Here is a 26225-nt window from a genome sequence, read left to right as displayed (position 1 = left end):
CACATATGCAAACATTAATACAATCTCTATTAAATAAGATTCCACTGGTCCCTCCTGACGACCGCACGTACAAACGAGGTCTTCTCTGAGACCTTTTGTTGGCCCCGCCCACAGTTTATGTAACGCGCAGCTTTCATCCTCAAAATGCAGCGACACATGAAGCTACTTTTTAATTAAATAATCATTACTTCAACTCTTTTTTTGGTTGAGATCCACATCCACAACTGTTTGAGGAAAAGTAGAACTCCACCGGGTTTTTTCGTTGTTTTTTTAAAGTATTCGTTTCCATGTCAATGAAGAAATGTGCAAAAATGGCCACAACTCAGATAAGAATAGTCAGACCAAATGAGACTCTGCTCATTTGCAAACTTTCTAATTATTTATCGACCGTATATAAAGTCTTTTCCCCTCTTTCTATATATCAAAAGCTGCCTACAGTTCTATTTGCGTGTTTACAGTATCCAAAAAGAGTAAGATTGATTAAAATGACCGTATTTTCCGGACTATAAGTCGCACTGGAGTATAAGTCGCATTTTTGGGTGGAATTTATTTGATCAAATCCAAGACAACAGACATTTCCTCTGTAAATGCAGTTTAAAATAATAACAGATGAGAGAACATGGTGAATAGGTGTATGTATGCTAACGCTAACACCTTCAGCTACATGACGTATGCTAACGCTAACACCTTTAGCTACATGACGTATGCTAATGCTAACACCTTCAGCTACATGACGTATGCTAACGCTAACACCTTTAGCTACATGACGTATGCTAACGCTAACACCTTCAGCTACATGACGTATGCTAACGCAAACACCTTCAGCTACATGACGTATGCTAACGCTAACACCTTCAGCTACATGACGTATGCTAACGCTAACACCTTCAGCTACATGACGTATGCTAACGCTAACACCTTCAGCTACATGATGTATGCTAACGCTAACACCTTCAGCTACATGACGTATGCTAACGCTAACACCTTCAGCTACATGACGTATGCTAACGCTAACACCTTCAGCTACATGACGTATGCTAACGCTAACACCTTCAGCTACATGATGTATGCTAACGCTAACACCTTCAGCTACATGACGTATGCTAACGCTAACACCTTTAGCTACATGACGTATGCTAACGCTAACACCTTCAGCTACATGACGTATGCTAACGCAAACACCTTCAGCTACATGACGTATGCTAACGCTAACACCTTCAGCTACATGACGTATGCTAACGCTAACACCTTCAGCTACATGACGTATGCTAACGCTAACACCTTCAGCTACATGACGTATGCTAACGCTAACACCTTCAGCTACATGACGTATGCTAACGCTAACACCTTCAGCTACATGACGTATGCTAACGCTAACACCTTCAGCTACATGACGTATGCTAACGCTAACACCTTCAGCTACATGACGTATGCTAACGCTAACACCTTCAGCTACATGACGTATGCTAACGCTAACACCTTCAGCTACATGACGTATGCTAACGCTAACACCTTCAGCTACATGACGTATGCTAACGCTAACACCTTCAGCTACATGACGTATGCTAACGCTAACACCTTCAGCTACATGACGTATGCTAACGCTAACACCTTCAGCTACATGACGTATGCTAACGCTAACACCTTCAGCTACATGACGTATGCTAACGCTAACACCTTCAGCTACATGACGTATGCTAACGCTAACACCTTCAGCTACATGACGTATGCTGACGCTAACACCTTCAGCTACGTGACGTATGCTAAAGCTAACACCTTCAGCTAGGTGACGTTTGCTAACGCTAACACCTTCAGCTACGTGACGTATGCTAACGCTAACACCTTCAGCTACATGACGTATGCTAACGCTAACACCTTCAGCTACATGACGTATGCTAACGCTAACACCTTCAGCTAGGTGACGTTTGCTAACGCTAACACCTTCAGCTACGTGACGTATGCTAACGCTAACACCTTCAGCTACGTGACGTATGCTAACGCTAACACTTTCAGCTACATGACGTATGCTAATGCTAAAACTTTCAGCTACATGACGTATGCTAATGCTAACACCTTCAGCCACATGACGTATGCTATAACGCTAACACCTTCAGCTACATGACGTATACTATAACGCTAACACCTTCAGCTACATGACGTATGCTAGCACCTTCAGCCACATGAGGTATGCTAACGCTAACACCTTCAGCTACATGACGTATGCTAACGCTAACACCTTCAGCTACATGAGGCACAGACAGAACTGTGGTAAGTGTCTGGTATGTTAGCGTAACATATGAACAGTTATTCAGATAACTATAGCATAAAGAACATGCTAACAAGTTTAGCAAAGCATCAGTTTTACCCCAAATCACTAAATCCATTGAATTCTTCTTCCTCTGTGTCACTTCTAAACAACTCCACAAACTCCAGAGGAAGAGGAAGTGCAGATTCTTCTTCTGCGTCGCTCAGAGCCTAGAGCGCCCTCTTGTGGTCGTCAGTGTGAAAATAACAAATAATATCACATATAAGTCGCACCCCGGCCAAAACTATGAAAAAAGGTGCGACTTATAGTCCAGAAAATACGGTAAACCGATTAAACCAAGTCGTCAATATTATAAGATAAGATAAGATATTCCTTTATTGTCCACACATGGGGTCGCACGCCGCTCAAGGGTCTGACGCCGCTCAAGGGTCGCACGCCGCTCAAGGGTCGCACGCAGCTCAAGGGTCTCACGCCGCTCAAGGGTCGCACGCCGCTCAAGGGTCGCACGCCGCTCAAGGGTCGCACGCCGCTCAAGGGTCTCACGCCGCTCAAGGGTCGCACGCCGCTCAAGGGTCGCACGCCGCTCAAGGGTCGCACGCCGCTCAAGGGTCTCACGCCGCTCAAGGGTCGCACGCCGCTCAAGGGTCGCACGCCGCTCAAGGGTCGCACGCCGCTCAAGGGTCGCACGCCGCTCAAGGGTCGCACGCCGCACGCCGCTCAAGGGTTGCACGCCGCTTTTGACTAAATATGTCCTCCGTCCGCCGCTGGACACGGAGGGGAAGCGGCAGCCCCAACGAGGTCATTTGATGGACTCGCTGGTCATAATGGATCTCTTGTAACGAGTCTGTGAAAAGTGTCTGAATTCATCGTGACAGAATTAAAGTGTCGTTGTGATTGTGGGCGGAGACGCTGGAATATGGATGGTCGTACGCTGCAGGAGCCATGTATGTCACGTAACATTATTCTATTGACTATTATGGTATTTACGTTTATAGCGTGTCTAACAGCAGTTATAGCGGCGTTGTTGGCTCTGCAGGGTGATACAAATGAGTGGAGAACAGGGAGAACATGCAAATGAAAGCTCTCGCCGAAAGGCCCCCACGCCGCCAGGGAGTGGAACCCAGGATCTTCTCGCTGTGAGGCTGCTGTGCCACTGTAGAAGAAGAAGCTCAAGAGCAGTGTTTGTCCATAAAAACCCACTGTCCATGTCATATTAAACACACGTCTCCATTTGTTTGATACATGTTAGAAAATGGACACATACAATCCCTGAATACTTGTATAATAATTATATGTGTATATTTAAGGACACTTGTCACGTGTGAGGAGAGCGTTACATGTTCCTGGTGTTTTTGAACTCACCAGGCCAGTGTTTTCTTTCATTCACGCTTAAAAAAATACAAAAAGTATTTTAAAAAAATTATGCAAAATTTGCATCCAAGTTAAAAAGTTTATGATGATTTGCTTCTTGTTTTAAGTTTTCCTTCAATTCAGAGGAAGACATTGTTATTATAAAAAAAATAAAAATAGTTTACAATGAATACTTTTTTTGTTTTAATCTATATATTTATATTTATATTGATGATTTCACGTGGATGGAACAACAAATAGATGCATAATAAAATACATAATTATGTATTTAATATTTTTATATAGATATTATTTGTATATATTGTTTTAGTGTTTTTTAATTTAATATATATGTTTGATTTATTGAATATATAATCTATTAAAAAAAGTATTTTATTTTCTATATATTTGAATATAACTTTTATATTGACAGACAACAGGAAAGACATAGACGATGTATTGTGTAGTTTATCTTTTTTTATTGTGCTAGAAAAGTATAAGAAGAAGAGTAAAACATTGTATTGAAACAGATTCAGACGATGTCACTCAAACAGAGGCTGCAGTTCCCGTCTTCTCCTCTAGTGGCCGCTCCAAACGCCCGTTCTGCTTCGTACAATGTGTCGCGTACACAATGTCTCCACAGAACCGCACTCGGGGCTTGTATCTGCAGCGCTTTGTGACAGCAGGACGTCCAGGCGGGGACGTCCAGGCTGTTCGGGGACGTCCAGGCTGTTCGGGGACGTCCAGGCTGTTCGGGGACGTCCAGGCTGTTCGGGGACGTCCAGGCTGTTCGGGGACGTCCAGGCTGTTCGGGGACGTCCAGGCTGTTCGGGGACGTCCAGGCTGTTCGGGGCCCCTGCTCGGCTCCTCCGGCTGCACTCGACCTTTACAACTCACCATCGGCATCTAAATGTGGATTAATGAGTTCACATACAGCCCGGCGGATGAACGTACGAGTGTTTTAGTGGGATTAAGCGCGTAAATACTTAGCATTAGCAGTAGCATCATGTATTAGAGCCCAGACCTCTTTAATAATACGCCCACAGCAGCTTCACAGCACGTCCAGCGCCACAAATACATGTGAAGAACTGTTTGTTCAAGCACTTTTTACAAACTAGAACAGATTATTGTTCTTCTTATGCGGTTCTGCTACAAAAAGGCGTCGTGTTTGAGGATTTTCTGGGGTGTTTGGGTCCAAAATCCTCTCTACAGTTTTAAAACGACCTCGAATACCGATTGGTGCCCCATCGTCAATAGTATTTTTGTTGAAAGGCTTCAAAAAACACATAAATAAACTTGCGTAAAGCGTTGTAGCAGAGAGCGGATGGATTCCTTTCTCTGTGGAGTTTGCATGTTCTGCCCGTGTCTAAGAAAGGTTTCCCCGACCGCTAAAAACATGTGCAATAGGCTCCTCCCCCTCAGCGGCGCAGGTACGACAGGTACGACAAGTAGCGCGTGAGCCACAGCCTGGAACAAAGCATCGCTCGTGTTCAGGAGAATGTGGAGCGAGCACTGTCATATATTATACACACATAATAAATAAATGAATAAATAAAAATAATAAAATAATAATAATAATAGATATTAAAAAAACATTAAAAAAAAAACGTTTAAAAAAAAACATTTAAAAAAATAAATAATAATAAATAAATACATTATAAAAATAAAAAGGAAACAAAAATAAAAAATTAAATCAAAATTAAATAAAAAATATACATATACAAATAAATATAAAATAAATAAATAAATAAATAAGAAAACATTAAAAAAAAAATAATATTTAAAAATACATTTAAAAAAAGGAAAAAAAATAGATAAATGGATAAAATAAATAAAATGGATAAAATAAATAAAATAAAATAAATAAAATAAATAAAATAAATAAAATAAATAAAATAAATAAAATAAATAAAATAAATAAAATAAATAAAATACCGAGGCATGTTTTAGTTTTTTTAAATTGTCAGTGCAGCCGACCCTGAGTCATTCATTTAGAAGCTTTGTATATTTTGTGTCTCTCTACAATAGAATTTAGAGTCTGACCGGTCCAGGACTGTAATGGGACCTCTTCCCCAAAATAGCTTGGGCAACGGCTCTTTACTGCCACCAACAGACCAAATGCATTAACTACAAGATGCAGCTGCTTCTAACAACGTGAACATGATGAAGAAACGTGCATTTTTTCTTTTATATATTTCATCGAATAAGCCATGACTTAGAGCAACTTCTTTTATTTATAAAAATAAATAAAAACGACACAAATTTTTTTTTACAACCAAATAAAGGGTAAACACGGGCGGAAAGTCACTTCATCAGAGAAACAAGATTTTTACATTCATATTTTACATATTTGTACATTTTGATTTACAATAAGAACACAACCATCACTCGGGTCATAGTCGAGCTCATGGTTTAAAAACGCAGAGGTCATAAAAGAAAAGAACTTCATGCGTCCTGAGTATTTATAGTTTATATTTTAACATTTTGCAGCATCTATGAGTTTTTCTTTAACGTAGGTTTTAACAACTTAAGTATTAAATTCACTGGGTTGAATTGAGTTCTTGGATAAAATAAATAAATAAAATGAATAAAAACTAATAAATGACAACAATTTGAGAGGGAAAATGACCTCTAGGATGTAGAAAAATACTTAAAAACTAAACATTCTTGACAACCATATTTATTCTTCCATTGCTTTATGCTGAAGAGCCAATTATAATACAACTTCATTTAGATTCTTTTGCAGAAAAATAGATACAATCATCGTCAATGGTGCAGCCATCTAAAAAGAAAAGATCAATAAAAACATCTAAAATATTTACCGTAAGTCAAAACCAGGTTAAAGTGACAACAAATACACATCTTCTTATATAATCTGTACATTTTAAATATCCAAACTCACTCAGCAGTGTTTTCTATGGAATTCCTTTGCTCGTATTGCAGTAAAAGTTGTTGAGCGGTTTACGGTATCGTGTGGCGATGGGATTGAGCCGCCGAGTTGACGCTTTTCGCCCGTATCCACTGAGCGCGAGTCCTTGGTTTTCAACTGTTACGTTGAAAACCATCGTCCCGTACGACTCCAAAACGTGTCCATTTGGAGCTAACGGACGCATTGACACGTGGAGTCGATTTTCCGTTTTTGGAGCGTCCTGAACGTCTTTTCCAACAAAGAAAGAGCGACAATCTACAGACGGACAGAACCGGGCGTGGCACGGACATGAAAAGGACAGATTTGACGACTGGTTCACTCTTTGGGGTTAATGTTTGGAGAATGCTTTACGTCCGTCGCTCGTTCTTAAAGCTGCACGTCGTCACTTTGCCGTAGACATTATTAGATGTGGGTTTTTCGACGCTGACGCTATCGGCGACTCGGCTAGTTCGGGAAGATTTGAAGCACCGTATTTCCCTATAGCCGTTAGCATTAGCTTTAGCATTAGCCTGAAAAAATAAAAACGCAAGTCAAGAGGAATCAAGAGGGTTTGGTCTGGTACCAATAAATCAACCGCATTTAGGTCATGAAAAGTCACTGTTGAGTGCTTAAGTTTTTACATGTTATTTCACATTATTCTAATTCTTATTTTACGTAATAATTAGCACGTTCAACTGGCGTCTGAGGTAAAAGTTTAAAGATTTCTGATGTTGTGCTTCTGGTGAGGATCTGGTTTTGCAGATAAACCACATAAAGATCAATAAATAAACTTTTAAAATAATGTTTTAGCACCCAAAAATACCCCGAAAACATGCTTTAGTGCTGGAGTCACCATGTGCACCTTTAACATTTAGATTTTGAGATCTTTAAGTTGGATAAAAATGTGGTTAAAGCGTCTTTTAACTCTGGTAAAGTACAACATCTAAAGCATCATTAAAAAGTGTTTTACAAAACCAATGTGTTGTTATCACTATTATAAATTGTTGTCTCGGGACCAACAATTGCTCACTGAGTTCTTTTTTAGACCTGAACGTAAAATATACGTTTTAAATACTGTATTACAAACATTGGGCCCATGTCGTACAAAGGAAACGGAAATACAGGGTTTAAAAGACGATTTCTGCCATTTTGAGAAGCTCCAGATTCAGAAGAACCATGATTGTTTATGACTTTTTTGCTTCTGTGGGCGGGAAAAAACGTTTAAACCAAACCGATCATAAAACAGAGACACTGGTTTTAGCTCCGCCCTCTGTGTCAAATATGTCGAGGGACCAGACGCCCCCTGCCGCGCTCACACAAAAGCATGCGTTTGATCCGTGTCCGTTTTACCAAACTAAACACAACTTTGTGGGATGTATATTATATTTAATCAGGTGTTTTTAAGCTCGTGTTAGTTCCTCTTCAAATGACGTGTATTTTTGTTCCATCTGAGCCAATATAAGGCAAATTTAGTCCATTTTCCTCCAGAGAAACACTTGATGAAAAACTGGCAGTAGTCAATGAGTGCTCCTCCATGTTTTTAAAGTTCACGATTTGACTCGTTCCGACTCCTCAGCGAACCCTCTGCCGACATTTTCTGCTAAAAGCCAAGAGTCCAGCGATTATCATGATAATAGAGGCAAAAACTTAAAACACATGAATCCTGAGAATTTTAGAAGCAAAAATAGGTGAAAGTAACTCAAATGGAGCCTCGACACTGGTAATGGGCGATATGGCTTAGATCAGGGGCTCATCCGCAGCAGAGGGCCACAAACCACCCGACAATGTCCAATTATGACTTATTAAAGTGACGTTTTGCATTTGATATTGTTTGGACGCCTCAGCACCTTTAATAAGACGTGGAACATTAATATTCGGCTGGTATAACATCACAATGTTTGAATGTTTCCAAATGTTAAAGTAAAAAATACTACAGCCAGAGGGCCGACAGAAATGAGTCTGAGGGCCGCATTTGGCCCTCGGGCCGTAGTTTGGACATGCCTGGCTTCGATGTTTTGTTACAGTACAATATATATCAGATATAACTATAAGATACTGCGGCATTTTTAACGTTTGTACTTTGAAAGACGCTGCGTTTTTTAAATTTTCTCATTTTCTCTATGTCACTTGTTTTAAGTTCAGGTCTTTTCTCTTTCAATATCAGACTTTTCTAAGCGATTTGCGATACATCCAAGTCAACGTGATATTATACAGTTTCAATTCAAAAATTTGACTCAAATGTTATGCTCTAATTCCTCTTTTTTTTCTTTTTTCCTGATCCCTTATTTTCTACTTTTACTCCTTTTACTTGCCTCGTGTTCTACTCGGTCCAGCTTCTCCTTTGTGGGGTATTTTTGGGCATTTTATTTCTTGTTTAATATAATTTTTGTCTGTTGTTGCTTTGTTTTTGTCGATCTATGTTTAAAAAAAAGGGAAAAAAAGACAGTGTAAATTAAATATTTCACTGTGGTTTGGTCTAAAGTTGTGAGAAGTATCGAACATTAGACACTAGGAGCAAAACGAGACGTAAAAATCACATTATCGGCGCAAATATTGACCGTTTGTGAATAGTTTTAGTTAGGTCTGAGCTTTGTCATGTGTAAATAAACATAAATAAACATAAATAAAGTGCTATGATTTTGTGTTGAAAATGACATTCTAAAGGTTGTGTCACACTAAAAGTACTGCAGCCTGAATAAAGCGTAATACGACCTCAAACCAACCCAGTCGCACACTTCGATCGCACACGTGTCGTTCCGAAGGCGCTATGGTAACGCCGTGGCCTCCAGCCGGGCGATGTCCAGAGGGTCTTTGGCGATGCCGCTGCACGTTTTGGCTATTTTCAAGTTGCCGTGGAAACCGGGAGGACTGTCCAGAATGGAGGGGCTGGAGATGGAGGTGACGATGACGGACGCTCTGGAGGCTCGTTGAGCCGCGTCGGCCTGTGGGGGAAACACACAATTAAACATGATTCTTTTTATTCATACCATATTTAGCAGTATTCAGGCTTTTAATGTCTTTTAATGTCTTTTTTGTATTTGGAATGATAAATATGTAATGTTTATACTAGAGTTGGGTTGAAATAATCGATTTTCCGATTTTTAACCGATTCGCATAATAATGACCGATTATTGATTTGTACGTCCAAAGATCGATTTTTTTTATTTTTTTTTAAATTAAAATTCTTTTCTACATTTCCCTCAGTGAACTTCAATCTACCTTCAAGAAGGATAATTCAGGACTCCTGGATTCTCTTTCTTGAAGGTAGATTGACCCTTAACCTTTTCATCAGTCTTCCATCAGTAACTACACGCTCTGATCTACGCTCAGATCCACGTTCAGATCCAGGTTCAGATCCACGCTCGGCTCTACGCTCAACGATCGCCGCTTCAAAAGATGTAACTGATGTGCTTTTCTCAAATACAGACACTTTTCCCCCGTTTGATTCTATTGACGCTCGTTTGAACAAGTATTGATCGTTTGACAATCTCATAAATCAGACCAAACTGGATCTTTCCTGAACAGTTTTTATTGTCTCGCTCTGTGTCAGATCACATGGTCAAGTTAAAGAAACGGCGGCCATTTTGGATTCAGAATTGGGTTTTATTGTCTAAAAATATAGTCGTTTTTTTATTGGTATCAAAGTCTTATAAATACTTAATGCAAATATACTAAGAAAACAATGTGTTGTTTGCAGTGGAATTGACGTTTCTTTATGTCACTTATTTCTAATCACAACGACTCAAATCAGATGAATTTATGTGAAAAGGGAAAGAACCATTTCGATTCCGTTGCGATGAGTTACGCGACCCTATTTGACTTGTTCGTTGCTATGGTGACAGTCCTCACTGGAAGCCCACGACGAGCTTTGGTTTAGAGCTTGAGTTGCCGCGCTCTTCACGCACAGAACTCACCGCTCCAGGGATCAGGCTCGTCGGCTGGAGACTCATGTCGGACAGAGAAATGTCTTCTGTTTCTGTCACACTCTGGGAAAAACACAAACATTTAGACTCGTTAGTTTTCTTTCTGATGATTGACAGGGTTAGATATAACAACAATACAATCTAGAGTTGATGAAAAAAACAATCAAGTCTATGTGGCATTTGAGCATCTGCATGTCAGAGGAAATATGTTAAAGTTTAAGTAACTACAGCAAGTAAGTACTGCAGGTCGGTGTAATTCCTCATTCGTCCTGTAGTGGTCACTTTGGGCTTGCTCCTGTTGTTTTGACCTAATTAGAATATTTGTCATGACTTTACAGCATTTCACGTCTGCTTTTGGTGAGAGCCACATTGATATTGTAAAGAATTCAACAGGTTTTCCAGGATCTCATGTATAAAACTGTGAATTCTTACTAAAAGTGTGTGTATTTCCACAAACGTGCCCATTTCTGGTCTTTAGCTCAGATGACCTTCCTCGTCTCTGAAACACGCTCATTACGATGGTTCAGTTTCTATGTGAAGTTGTCTTTTTACAGATCACAAACGTAACATGGAAAGTCCCAAAATGTTGAAGTTTACATGCCACTCCCCCGTGCACATGCCACTCCCCCGTGCACATGCCCCTCCCCCGTGCACATGCCACTCCCCCGTGCACATGCCACTCCCCCGTGCACATGCCACTCCCCCGTGCACATGCCCCTCCCCCGTGTGGTCTGATACAACACACACGTGTTTGTTTATTAGCGCAACGGAGCGCATCGCATCTCTCGTCTCCCGTAGATTTCTGTCCACTTCTGCGTCAGCTCGAACTGTCTTTCTCCGTCTTCATTTTGCCCCGTACACTGAGGGAACTATATTATGATAGATCAATGCGCTTAGACACGCAGAAACGTGCTGCTCGCTGCAGGTGAGCGGTCGGTGTGTTCTATGATTGACACGTGGCAGGACTAATGGACAGTCCACGCCACGAGGAAATGAGACTCAGATTTGGGCCAAAAAAATCGTCCATTCAACCTTTAAGTGTTCAATTCTTTATTTCACATTAGTTTGATTGACAGAGAAAGAACTTGGAATTCTGTCCCAGTTTTTGTTTCATGTGAATTAGACGTGAAATGACTGAAATATCCACCATAAACTAGGTCGAGACATCTGCATTTAAAATATGTTTTTCACTTATAATCAGCTCATCCAAAGTCATATTTTGATGCCAATTGTTCATTGCTTGTGTTATTTTGCATTTGACGCTTGAGCGCTCAGAGAATGTCTGTCCCCGCCCACGGCAACGCTGCAACAACGCGGCAACAACACGGCAACAACACGGCAACAACACGGCAACGCACTCATTTGCAACTCGAGGACGTTCACAAATGTAAGAAAAATGGTCGCAATGGACATTTTTTCAAAAGTAAAACTGTTGTAAATGTGGTGAAACGCCATGACGAGGGGGCGGAGCCAGGACTCATTTATAGTATTAAGTCTTTTTAGTTCAAGAAAAGGGTTTAGAAAAGAAAGAAAAAGTCATCTACGTTTATAGTAAATACCAGAAAGCATAATATGTCACCTTTTTATATCATAGAATACACAAAATGCTTCTTCTACGACTTCACTTTTAAACAATTCCAATATATTTGCCCAGAGCGTGACATTTTATAAGCAACATCTTATATTCGCACAGTATTTAACGGGACATTTCCGTCTCAGTGTGCGGTCTTCATCTTAGAGAGGAAAACGGTCAAACCCTCTTTGCACTTAAAGCTCTCGCATGCGATGGCGGTCGGCATCTGGGGGTCAGGTTATGTCCAGACTCTATTACACGAGGAAGCGGAATCTAATCCACTAATCCAGCGCTCTGGGCCTGTAATCTGTGTCGGGCCGGGCTGTGACCGCAGAGTCCACAGGCTCACGACAGGCTCACGACAGGCTCACGACAGGCTCACGACAGGCTCACGACAGGCTCACCACGGGCTCACGACAGGCTCACGACAGGCTCACGACAGGCTCACGACAGGCTCACGACAGGCTCACGACAGGCTCACGACAGGCTCACCACAGGCTCACCACAGGCTCACGACAGGCTCACGACAGGCTCACGACAGGCTCACGACAGGCTCACGACAGGCTCACCACAGGCTCACCACAGGCTCACGACAGGCTCACCACAGGCTCACGACAGGCTCACCACAGGCTCACCACAGGCTCACGACAGGCTCACGACAGGCTCACGACAGGCTCACGACAGGCTCACGACAGGCTCACGACGGGCTCACGACGGGCTCACCACGGGCTCACGACAGGCTCACGACAGGCTCACCACAGGCTCACCACAGGCTCACGACAGGCTCACGACAGGCTCACGACAGGCTCACCACAGGCTCACCACAGGCTCACCACAGGCTCACCACAGGCTCACGACAGGCTCACGACAGGCTCACCACAGGCTCACGACAGGCTCACGACAGGCTCACCACAGGCTCACCACAGGCTCACCACAGGCTCACCACAGGCTCACGACAGGCTCACGACAGGCTCACGACAGGCTCACCACAGGCTCACCACAGGCTCACGACAGGCTCACGACAGGCTCACCACAGGCTCACCACAGGCTCACGACAGGCTCACGACAGGCTCACCACAGGCTCACCACAGGCTCACGACAGGCTCACGACAGGCTCACCACAGGCTCACCACAGGCTCACGACAGGCTCACGACAGGCTCACGACAGGCTCACGACAGGCTCACCACAGGCTCACCACAGGCTCACGACAGGCTCACGACAGGCTCACGACAGGCTCACCACAGGCTCACCACAGGCTCACGACAGGCTCACGACAGGCTCACGACAGGCTCACCACAGGCTCACCACAGGCTCACGACAGGCTCACCACAGGCTCACGACAGGCTCACGACAGGCTCACGACAGGCTCACCACAGGCTCACGACAGGCTCACGACAGGCTCACGACAGGCTCACGACAGGCTCACCACAGGCTCACCACAGGCTCACGACAGGCTCACGACAGGCTCACGACAGGCTCACCACAGGCTCACCACAGGCTCACGACAGGCTCACCACAGGCTCACGACAGGCTCACCACAGGCTCACCACAGGCTCACGACAGGCTCACCACAGGCTCACCACAGGCTCACCACAGGCTCACGACAGGCTCACGACAGGCTCACGACAGGCTCACGACAGGCTCACGACAGGCTCACCACAGGCTCACCACAGGCTCACCACAGGCTCACGACAGGCTCACCACAGGCTCACGACAGGCTCACCACAGGCTCACGACAGGCTCACGACAGGCTCACGACAGGCTCACGACAGGCTCACGACAGGCTCACCACAGGCTCACCACAGGCTCACCACAGGCTCACGACAGGCTCACCACAGGCTCACCACAGGCTCACGACAGGCTCACGACAGGCTCACGACAGGCTCACGACAGGCTCACGACAGGCTCACGACGGGCTCACGACGGGCTCACCACGGGCTCACGACAGGCTCACGACAGGCTCACCACAGGCTCACCACAGGCTCACGACAGGCTCACGACAGGCTCACGACAGGCTCACCACAGGCTCACCACAGGCTCACCACAGGCTCACCACAGGCTCACGACAGGCTCACGACAGGCTCACCACAGGCTCACGACAGGCTCACGACAGGCTCACCACAGGCTCACCACAGGCTCACCACAGGCTCACCACAGGCTCACGACAGGCTCACGACAGGCTCACGACAGGCTCACCACAGGCTCACCACAGGCTCACGACAGGCTCACGACAGGCTCACCACAGGCTCACCACAGGCTCACGACAGGCTCACGACAGGCTCACCACAGGCTCACCACAGGCTCACGACAGGCTCACGACAGGCTCACCACAGGCTCACCACAGGCTCACGACAGGCTCACGACAGGCTCACGACAGGCTCACGACAGGCTCACCACAGGCTCACCACAGGCTCACGACAGGCTCACGACAGGCTCACGACAGGCTCACCACAGGCTCACCACAGGCTCACGACAGGCTCACGACAGGCTCACGACAGGCTCACCACAGGCTCACCACAGGCTCACGACAGGCTCACCACAGGCTCACGACAGGCTCACGACAGGCTCACGACAGGCTCACCACAGGCTCACGACAGGCTCACGACAGGCTCACGACAGGCTCACGACAGGCTCACCACAGGCTCACCACAGGCTCACGACAGGCTCACGACAGGCTCACGACAGGCTCACCACAGGCTCACCACAGGCTCACGACAGGCTCACCACAGGCTCACGACAGGCTCACCACAGGCTCACCACAGGCTCACCACAGGCTCACCACAGGCTCACCACAGGCTCACGACAGGCTCACGACAGGCTCACGACAGGCTCACGACAGGCTCACGACAGGCTCACCACAGGCTCACCACAGGCTCACCACAGGCTCACGACAGGCTCACCACAGGCTCACGACAGGCTCACCACAGGCTCACGACAGGCTCACGACAGGCTCACGACAGGCTCACGACAGGCTCACGACAGGCTCACCACAGGCTCACCACAGGCTCACCACAGGCTCACGACAGGCTCACCACAGGCTCACGACAGGCTCACGACAGGCTCACGACAGGCTCACGACAGGCTCACCACAGGCTCACGACAGGCTCACCACAGGCTCACCACAGGCTCACGACAGGCTCACGACAGGCTCACCACAGGCTCACGACAGGCTCACCACAGGCTCACGACAGGCTCACCACAGGCTCACGACAGGCTCACCACAGGCTCACGACAGGCTCACGACAGGCTCACGACAGGCTCACCACAGGCTCACGACAGGCTCACGACAGGCTCACGACAGGCTCACCACAGGCTCACGACAGGCTCACGACAGGCTCACGACAGGCTCACGACAGGCTCACTACAGGCTCACGACAGGCTCACGACAGGCTCACGACAGGCTCACCACAGGCTCACGACAGGCTCACGACAGGCTCACGACAGGCTCACGACAGGCTCACTACAGGCTCACGACAGGCTCACCACAGGCTCACGACAGGCTCACGACAGGCTCACGACAGGCTCACGACAGGCTCACCACAGGCTCACCACAGGCTCACGACAGGCTCACCACAGGCTCACCACAGGCTCACCACAGGCTCACGACAGGCTCACGACAGGCTCACCACAGGCTCACCACAGGCTCACGACAGGCTCACGACAGGCTCACCACAGGCTCACCACAGGCTCACGACAGGCTCACGACAGGCTCACCACAGGCTCACCACAGGCTCACCACAGGCTCACCACAGGCTCACGACAGGCTCACGACAGGCTCACGACAGGCTCACCACAGGCTCACGACAGGCTCACGACAGGCTCACCACAGGCTCACGACAGGCTCACGACAGGCTCACGACAGGCTCACGACAGGCTCACCACAGGCTCACCACAGGCTCACCACAGGCTCACGACAGGCTCACGACAGGCTCACGACAGGCTCACCACAGGCTCACGACAGGCTCACGACAGGCTCACGACAGGCTCACCACAGGCTCACGACAGGCTCACCACAGGCTCACGACAGGCTCACCACAGGCTCACGACAGGCTCACGACAGGCTCACGACAGGCTCACCACAGGCTCACCACAGGCTCACGACAGGCTCACGACAGGCTCACGACAGGCTCACCACAGGCTCACGACAGGCTCACGACAGGCTCACCACAGGCTCACGACAGGCTCACGACAGGCTCACCACAGGCTCACGACAGGCTCACGACAGGCTCACGACAGGCTCACGACAGGCTCACGACAGGCTCACCACAGGCTCACGACAGGCTCACCACAGGCTCACGACAGGCTCACGACGGGCTCACGACGGGCTCACCACGGGCTCACGACAGGCTCACGACAGGCTCACGACAGGCTCACGACAGGCTCACGACAGGCTCACCACAGGCTCACGACAGGCTCACGACAGGCTCACGACAGGCTCACGACAGGCTCACGACAGGCTCACCACAGGCTCACGACGGGCTCACGACGGGCTCACCACGGGCTCACGACAGGCTCACGACAGGCTCACGACAGGCTCACGACAGGCTCACGACAGGCTCACGAAAGGCTCACGACAGGCTCACCACAGGCTCACGACAGGCTCACGACAGGCTCACGACAGGCTCACGACAGGCTCACCACAGGCTCACCACAGGCTCACGACAGGCTCACGACAGGCTCACGACAGGCTCACCACAGGCTCACGACAGGCTCACGACAGGCTCACCACAGGCTCACGACAGGCTCACGACAGGCTCACGACAGGCTCACCACAGGCTCACGACAGGCTCACGACAGGCTCACGACAGGCTCACGACAGGCTCACCACAGGCTCACGACAGGCTCACGACAGGCTCACCACAGGCTCACGACAGGCTCACGACAGGCTCACGACAGGCTCACCACAGGCTCACGACAGGCTCACGACAGGCTCACGACAGGCTCACGACAGGCTCACCACAGGCTCACGACAGGCTCACGACAGGCTCACGACAGGCTCACGACAGGCTCACCACAGGCTAACCACAGGCTCACGACAGGCTCACGACAGGCTCACGACAGGCTCACCACAGGCTCACCACAGGCTCACGACAGGCTCACGACAGGCTCACGACAGGCTCACGACAGGCTCACGACAGGCTCACCACAGGCTCACGACAGGCTCACGACAGGCTCACGACAGGCTCACCACAGGCTCACGACAGGCTCACGACAGGCTCACGACAGGCTCACGACAGGCTCACCACAGGCTCACGACAGGCTCACGACAGGCTCACCACAGGCTCACGACAGGCTCACGACAGGCTCACGACAGGCTCACCACAGGCTCACGACAGGCTCACGACAGGCTCACGACAGGCTCACGACAGGCTCACCACAGGCTCACGACAGGCTCACGACAGGCTCACGACAGGCTCACGACAGGCTCACTGCAGCCAACTTTCAATCAGAATCACTGTTGGAGCAAATAAGGAGCTAATATAACCCCAAAATTAAACAAGGTTACCACCAGTATGAGCCTGTGATGAAAGTTTTGATCAAGGCCAATACATCAGAATAATATCTAAACTATATATACGCATGATTAACCTGGACAATACAGTTCTACTGAATATATCAAAAACAAATAGGAAAGAACGTTATTTCATAAGACCATGTCAAAGTCGTGACTCTACTACACGAGGGAAACGCAAACTTTTGGAGAAACAGTGGCAGCAGCAACTCCACAAACTCCAGAGGAAGAGGAAGTGCAGATTCTTCTTCTGCGTCGCTCAGAGCCTAGAGCGCCCTCTTGTGGTTGCCGGTGTGAAAATGTGAAAACACTTTTGAAATAACACATGAAGTGCTCTTGATATAGAACGAAGCAGATTTTTCCATCACTTTTTTTTTCAATTTTCTCTGTCATTTTCATTAGAATATTTTACATTTAGTACGATGTTTCTTATCGTTTGAGAACTTCATGGAAACTGTAGAAAGACCAGATACCTAGAAAAAAGCATCCCAAAATTGACTGGGAAAAGTACAAATACCGATGTTTTTATGAATAAAAGTGCTCACCGAGATCTGTGAGAGCTGACAGATGCTGCTGTCGGAGACGTTGAGACCCGCTTGCTTGTCTCCCGCGCCGTAAACTTTCAACTTCGACCTCTGGCTGGGATGCCGCGCCTGTCGGACCTCCAGGGCGCCGTGCGGGCCGGCCGGCGCGGGGGCGGAGCCGTCCTCCTCCGTGTCCGAGAAGTGCGGCTGCGAAACGGGCGACCGACAAAACTCCGATTGAACCTCGAAACGTGCGGAGGCTTTTCCCACAGTGAGTGTCGAGACAAGAGACATACCCCATTAGATATGAAGGGCACTCACTGATTCGCTCTCAGACAGGGACAGGCGGGCCTTGCTCTGGTGCGTGCTCTCCGATTGGCTGGCCAGCGTGGAGCGCCGCGTGGACTGGAAGCTGCTGCTGCCGAAGCGATCTCGGGGCGGGATGCACAGCAGGGTGCCGAGGTAGGGCACGTAGCGGCTGATGGCGGATCTGTGAGAAGAGAGTCCAAAGAGTCAATGATTACGGCGTAAAATGAGCATGTGATGTATTAAAGTACAGTCGGGTTTGTCCCAGTGTAGATGTATCGTTAAAACAGCTCATGTGGTGAAATGGAGACCGCTGTGTGCTTCCTGCATCTGATTATAGAGCGTTTTTATCGTCCGTGAAGCACAAAATGCACTGTTTGTGCTGTTACATTTACCATGATGGAAAACTCTCCTCTGGCCGTTAAAAGTGGTGTTTTAGGGAAGTGAGCAATGACTTTGAACTGGGTGAGTACCTTTATTCCCCGGTGCCCATGTTCCCCCTTTTCTATGAACAGGGGAACTACGCTAATGCTAGCATAGGCTAAAGGTTCAGGTTCCACAGCCCCAAAAGTTGTGCCTAAATGTGTGGTTTTACAGCATTAAATATAGCAGAATACAACCCTGACTATAACTAACTGTCTGCAAACAGTTTACAAGTAATTTGTTTTATTTTTCTAGTTTTTAACACTTTAAAATTCAGTTAAATCACCTTTGATACACAACACACAGCTTTATAAAATGCGTAGATAATGTTGCAGTCTCAATGTATTTATACTTTATCTGCTTATACCATACAATTCATGATGTAAAGATCATTTACGTTTATTAGAATAAATAAAAATCAGGTATAGGCCCTTTTAAGAAACTGCAATATTTAAAGAATATATTTATATATTACAAAATCCTTGAAATGTCATTAGTTTTTATATAAAATCTGCCAGTATTTGATGACTTTTCTCCCCTTAATAGTTTGTCTTCTACATAGAGATGATTTAAGGTTCACTAAACCCAGCACAGGACGGCCCCGCCCGGGGCCCCGTACCTGTACTTGGGGTGCGTTATGGCGTAGATGATGGGGTTGTGGATGGCGGAGGCTTTGGCGATCACGGCGGGGACAGAGTGCATGTACGGCGACAGCAGCTCCGCGTACCTGAGGCAGACAAACGAGGACAGGAAATGAGACCGTCTCCTCCCAGAATATCTGAGGAGGAGACCGGGCGCGGCAGGTGCCAGGGAGGAGCCCGTCGGTACCAGGGAGGAGCCCGACAGTACCAGGGAGGAGCCCGACAGTACCAGGGAGGAGCCCGTCAGTACCAGGGAGGAGCCCGTCGGTACCAGGGAGGAGCCCGACAGTACCAGGGAGGAGCCCGTCAGTACCAGGGAGGAGCCCGACAGTACCAGGGAGGAGCCCGACAGTACCAGGGAGGAGCCCGTCAGTACCAGGGAGGAGCCCGACAGTACCAGGGAGGAGCCCGACAGTACCAGGGAGGAGCCCGACAGTACCAGGGAGGAGCCCGTCAGTACCAGGGAGGAGCCCGACAGTACCAGGGAGGAGCCCGACAGTACCAGGGAGGAGCCCGACAGTACTAGGGAGGAGCCCGACAGTACCAGGGAGGAGCCCGACAGTACCAGGGAGGAGCCCGACAGTACCAGGGAGGAGCCCGACAGTACCAGGGAGGAGCCCGACAGTACTAGGGAGGAGCCCGACAGTACCAGGGAGGAGCCCGACAGTACCAGGGAGGAGCCCGACAGTACCAGGGAGGAGCCCGTCAGTACCAGGGAGGAGCCCGACAGTACCAGGGAGGAGCCCGACAGTACTAGGGAGGAGCCCGACAGTACCAGGGAGGAGCCCGACAGTACCAGGGAGGAGCCCGTCAGTACCAGGGAGGAGCCCGACAGTACTAGGGAGGAGCCCGACAGTACCAGGGAGGAGCCCGACAGTACCAGGGAGGAGCCCGACACACCAGGAATGTACGACACATGTAAAGTATCAGCTGTGCAGTGGAGTTTGGGAGCAAAACATTTGTCTCTTTTGTTTTTCCTCAAATATTTTGCTATTTTTTTTGTCCGTTTGCTTCGTCTTTCAAGTGGAAATAACGGCGTCCAATCCGCGACATTTAATAAACATAGATTAATACGGGACGTTGCAACTTTAAAGGTTGTTTTTCTTCCCAAAGGACATAAGGATCAGGCCTTAAACACACCAGACTTTACCGTCTTGTGCTCAACACGATTAGGATGAAACGGAGGGATTTATTATCTGTTTATTTGTTTGCACCAGAAATTAGGCCATTTTTCGTTGAATCAGAATTCATACACAGGGGAAATATTTTAAGTGTTGTTTTTTTAAGTAGAAGAAAATAGCAGTTCATGGTAGAAAAAAAAGGGATAATAAACAATAGATCTGTTCTTATCAACTAAGCTCCACTGAATGAACAACAATTTACACTTTAACGTATGGATATCCCTCACATTTACACATGTGCAGTTTTACAGTGTACTTAATACTGCACAGTACAAGTGAGCTACTCCACCACTTCAACCATGTGAAGACTTATTCAGTTACCAATTCATATTCAAAATCCCTCATTTGGTCGTTGTTGTTGTTGTTTTGTGTCTAATACGTCAAAATGAAACAAGAATTTTAAGCCTGGATCCATAATTTTTTCAGATTTTTCCACATAAAAATGACGTGATTTTGAGACTCAAAAGTCAAGTTTTACTGCAACTTTTAAAATGAATCAAAATGTGTTCAAAAACAAATAATGGTGTGATTATGATATATACACTGACCAGGTCACTCGTAATTAATCCATTTATGAATCCGTTATGTCTGTTTTTATATTGTGACTGTGTGTTTGATGTCTCTTAATCACAGCAAAGGGTACGAGTAAAGACACATGACCCAAGTGAACATGAGGACAAACTTTATCGCGTTCTTAATCAGCTCTTTTCACTGGGACGACTGACGTGAAATGGCGTTTCCGGCAGGATTCCTGGTCAGTCACGTGGGCAGCAGCCGCCTGTGGAACTCAGACTTCCTCCAGCTGGACACCAAAAGATGCTGCCAGTTTGGACCAGCTGAGCCGGCCCCCCCAGGGTCTGACCCCGCCCCCTCGGGCCAGCCCCTGTCCCGGGACACGCTCCAGCACCACATGCCCCGAATGCCTCTGCAGTGAGGTGTCCCACTAGACTCTCAGCTGACCGCTCTAATGTGGAGGGGGCAGAAAGAAACAAGCACTTCTCCTTAAACCGACCTCACTGAACCATCGGGGCTGGATTGTCCCAAATATCCTGTTTTGAATGACTCAATTATCCAATGGAAATGTGTCTAGAACTGATTAAAGTAAAAGTAACGGTGGCAACTGCAGGTGAAAACATCTTAAATTTACATCTTTTTTTTTTTAATATACGATTATGTTTTAATATAAAACAAGGCATTGGTAAAAAATGGCCAAAAACTGAAAATATTTGAGACATAAAGAATTAAAAAAAAGAAATTGACAGAACCAGTTTTAAATATCTTGCTCCATTTTTTTAATTTTATTTTGACAAAACAATGTACAGAGGGGATTGTGTACATTGTATATTTTTTGGGGTAAACTAGATCTTACTGACAATTGGCATATTATTATATATTTTATTATATATATTAGGTGTAAATGTGTCTGTAAATGCTACTAAGGTCTTGGGAGAAAAATACATTCAGAAACGACAAACAATCACTGAAACTGCAATATCCCATTCAAATCTATGGACGGAAGTGGATTAAATGAATAATAAAACATATTTAGGTTGAGATTGGACTATTTTATTCCATTTGAAAACTGTTCCTTCGAAAGCGCAAAGTGTCTCGCATTAAAACACACGCTCGTCCCATTGTCTGCTGAAGTAACACAAGCTTTTATCGTCCTTTTGACCGGCGCCGCCCGATACTCACCCAGCGAAGGCCGTGAGCGCCGTGCAGGAGTACGGCGCCCACGAGATGACGAACAGCAGGATCAGGATCAGCGCGATCTTGGCCATTTTCCACTCGCTCCTCATTTTGTGAAGCCTCTTGGTCGAGTCTCGGGTGCCGTGGCGGTTTATCTTGGTTATTGCCCTGTCGTAGAAGGACGTTCAGCACACGTGAGAGGATTATCAAATCAATCGCGTGTTTGTTCGGTTCAACGTGCATTTGTCCCGTTTCCTGGTGCATTATTGGATCCTGGTGGACGGTTTTGACTGATTTTGAAGAATTAAGATTGTGTAGACGACAAAGGTTTGAAGAAAACACATTTGCACCGACTTTTTGGGCTGTGCCAATCATTGAATTTCATTGATGAAGATTTAGTCAATTCAAATCATCAATATTTGGCTTTTTTTTGTCTCCAGTCAATCCTCTGTCAGTAAAGAAACTTGACATTTGACTTCAGACTATTCTATCTGGCAATTATTGTGCAGTAAATTGATATTGAAAGTGATTTTGTTGGTTTTTAATGAGACAAAGTTGAATTGAAAAATGTGATCAATCAAAACGAGAGAAATTAACTTTTATTTGTTGTCATATTTTTGAAATACCGAGAGCACAATCTGACAATCTGTCCACTCAAAACATCAGATGAAGTTGTTTTGTCTTTCCCAAATCATGATGCAGATTGTGTCAATTAAAAAACAATTATTAGGTAATAAACGACCACATCTAAAGGATATAATGACAAAACTCCATTGTAGCCCAGTTAGCTTGTTGTAGTAGCAAAAGTACGATCCGTGCAGCCGCCATTTTGAATTTTTTTTAGTACAAAATTATGCTTCTGGATTTAAACGCGATGGATTGACGAGAAATAAATCAAGAATAACGTTTTGTGTGAAGAAGCCATGACTTTCTGATTCAAACTCTCATTTAAATTTGTCCAAACGTCGATATATTTGATGCTTTAAATGTCCAGAATTCTCTCGCGTTCGACAAAACCTGGACTAAAATCCGGACTCGGAACCGTCTTTGGGTTTGGGTCATAAACGTGACAGGAAACTGGGCGATCGCGGCTCATCGCTCGACACTGACGTCGCGGTGATGAACGATCTTCCGGACAAGAACTCGTCTGAGGCTTATTTTTAACCCGGGAGCAGATTCCAATTAAGAGAAGTTTCCTCTCGAGACACTTTTTCTTTACTTTGGCTTTTGGCACAAGTTCTCTGTATTTTCTCTTATGTTTGCTTTCATAATTGTACATTTTTGTGTCGTTTTGACCTTTCATCGAGCATGTGAAGTGTTGCTGTAAACGCTATAGAAAAGATTTTGAACATTGACATTGAGTGAAATGTTCTGATTATTTTCATTTTTAGATGCAATTCTGCCAAGTTATTATTTAAAAGATGTATTTTTACTAAGATATTCTGCCCTTTCTCAAGTGGGTCAAGCCCAAGTTTCAACAAATAATAACATTTTTCACAAATAATAACGTTTCAAAACATTTCTCACTTGGTAGATCCACGCGTCAAGGTTGTCATTTGTCTCCTTTATTATTCTTTAAGTTGCAATTGATCCCTTAGCGTTAGCGATAAGACGACGTGGTATTCTGCCCTAAAAACACATAAAAATCAGCCTCGACACTGGAAGATGAAGACGCTGAACTTGGCCGTGTCCCCATTGTTCAGTGTGTCGCCCGCAAAGACTTGTTTGTCCACTTTGAGCCGGACGTGAGAGAAAATCAATGTGGACTCAGACACTCCATTCATCAAAAGGAGCGGGAAGCGAGTCGCTGCCACATCGCTCGTCACTGTCACAACGGTTTTGTCCCTTTTTGATATTTTCACACAGTGATGTCATGTGCAGGACCTTGTGTTGAAATGGTCGAGAAGAACACTCAATTATTGAAGAAAACCTGATGGTGGTCGGCCAAAAGAAATCCCTTTGGCCCCAAATAAACTGTATGTTTGCTGTAACGCGAGCCAACATGTTTCAAGTGAGTCGGTTGGTAAGTAATTCTCTTTTTTATTTCTTTTTTTACTTTGAAGGTAAAAAAAAATATCCAAATCGTCGCCATTTTTTGATTCTGCCAGTGACCAACAGTGACCGCCAGGGGTCAGGCTTCAACAGTCCAGGGGTCAGGCTTCAACAGTCCAGGGGTCAGGCTTCAACAGTCCAGGGGTCAAGCTTCAACAGTCCAGGGGTCAAGCTTCAACAGTCCAGGGGTCAGAGGCTTCAACAGTCCAGAGGTCAGAGGCTTCAACAGTCCAGGGGTCAGAGGCTTCAACAGTCCAGGGGTCAGAGGCTTCAACAGTCCAGGGGTCAGGCTTCAACAGTCCAGGGGTCAGAGGCTTCAACAGTCCAGGGGTCAGAGGCTTCAACAGTCCAGGGGTCAGAGGCTTCAACAGTCCAGGGGTCAGAGGCTTCAACAGTCCAGGGGTCAGAGGCTTCAACAGTCCAGGGGTCAGAGGCTTCAACAGTCCAGGGGTCAGAGGCTTCAACAGTCCAGGGGTCAGGCTTCAACAGTCCAGGGGTCAGAGGCTTCAACAGTCCAGGGGTCAGGCTTCAACAGTCCAGGGGTCAAGCTTCAACAGTCCAGGGGTCAGAGGCTTCAACAGTCCAGGGGTCAGGCTTCAACAGTCCAGGGGTCAGAGGCTTCAACAGTCTAGGGTTCAGGCTTCAACAGTCCAGGGGTCAGAGGCTTCAACAGTCCAGGGGTCAGACTTCAACAGTCCAGGGGTCAGAGGCTTCAACAGTCTATTTTTTTCCCCTCAAGTTTCATTTTCGGCTTTAAAATATTTATAACAAGTTCCAGTGATACAAAGTTATTAAACACAGCCCTTTTTTTAAAAAAAAACGGTCGGTGAGTCGGCGAGATATGAGAGAAAAACTAAATTGGCATCATTTTGGCAAAATGCTGATGCAAATTTTTTACCGGGTCGGTCGGGTTACGGCAAAAAGACATATTTTTTTGCTCAGCCTTAATATAATATCTTTGTAAAATGAAAGATCGTACGTTTCTTTTGTACGTTATTTTTGCAGCTTTTTGATTCACGCATCATAAACAATCGTTTTTTACTTGGATGGATTTAAATTTAAAGCCACTGCCTGGAACCAAAATCCTCACAAAGAGAACGTCGATCGATTTTACGTCTGTTTTGATTTTTGAGAAATTCTCCCGGTATCTCCGAGGGTTCCGTGGCGAGCTCCGCCCCTTCCCCTGGACTGACCTGGTGGTGTGCCTTATGGCCCTGAAGATGCAGAAGTAGCAGAAGATGATGACGCCCAGCGGGATGAAGAACACGAAGGTGAACAGCAGCATGGTGTAGGAGCGGACCGAAGGCGTGAAGGTCATGTAGTCCCACGAGCAGGACGTCATGAGCCCCTCGGGGACGTAGGCGCCTGCACAAACAAACAACAACAACAACAACATCAACGCCCCATGACCTCGGCTCTTTGGCAGTTTCTTGAGTGAAGAACTCGGTCTGAAGCGGGCGTCTTCAAACTGGATTTTTAACGCCATTTTACGTCCGATTTTTACTCGTTTCGGAAGGAAGCTGCCGTGACGTTTGTGTTTTTTATCGTTACAAGAAACACATTTAAACAGGCAACAACAACAAACATTAGCCCGTGACCAGGTTTAGGCGAAAACCAAAGCCTTTCGAGCGAAAACCTTCTCAAAAAACACAAAATGGAAAAAGATTCACAGACAAAATGACACAAAAATGCACAACAACCACATCAACCAAATCGTCCGACAGTCGCAGAGTGAAACAACCGGAATAATCCTTGAGAATAATACGTTGTTATTGTTCGTTCAGAGGCGCAGAATGGAAGACAACGGTAAACGCAGACGTACAAATCGACATCCGTATTCGTTGGGCGTCGTCCTTTGTGAAACGGGGCCACGTAA

The 26225-nt window shown here is 46.5% G+C and overlaps 1 protein-coding gene across 1 annotated transcript in view; it reads right to left on the bottom strand.

The window, feature by feature from the left end:
* Window positions 1-9285: 9285 nt before the first annotated feature.
* Window positions 9286-26225, bottom strand: part of LOC140369014 (melanopsin-A-like) — a 60948-nt gene continuing 44008 nt past the window's right edge. The window contains exons 5-11 of the mRNA XM_072456213.1: window positions 25543-25714; window positions 22304-22465; window positions 19406-19513; window positions 18379-18547; window positions 18079-18264; window positions 10439-10510; window positions 9286-9466 (exon numbers count right to left, since the gene is read on the bottom strand). Of these exons, the coding sequence (XP_072312314.1) occupies window positions 9290-9466; window positions 10439-10510; window positions 18079-18264; window positions 18379-18547; window positions 19406-19513; window positions 22304-22465; window positions 25543-25714 (1046 nt within the window). The 3' untranslated portion in view covers window positions 9286-9289. The remainder of the gene's footprint in view (window positions 9467-10438; window positions 10511-18078; window positions 18265-18378; window positions 18548-19405; window positions 19514-22303; window positions 22466-25542; window positions 25715-26225) is intronic.

This window comes from Eucyclogobius newberryi, unplaced genomic scaffold (assembly GCF_026437365.1).
Source record: "Eucyclogobius newberryi isolate DKJ021-1_F unplaced genomic scaffold, fEucNew1.0.hap1 SCAF_20, whole genome shotgun sequence".
Classification (NCBI taxonomy): Eukaryota; Metazoa; Chordata; class Actinopteri; order Gobiiformes; family Gobiidae; genus Eucyclogobius; species Eucyclogobius newberryi.
This window is presented reverse-complemented; position numbering and strand designations above follow the sequence as displayed.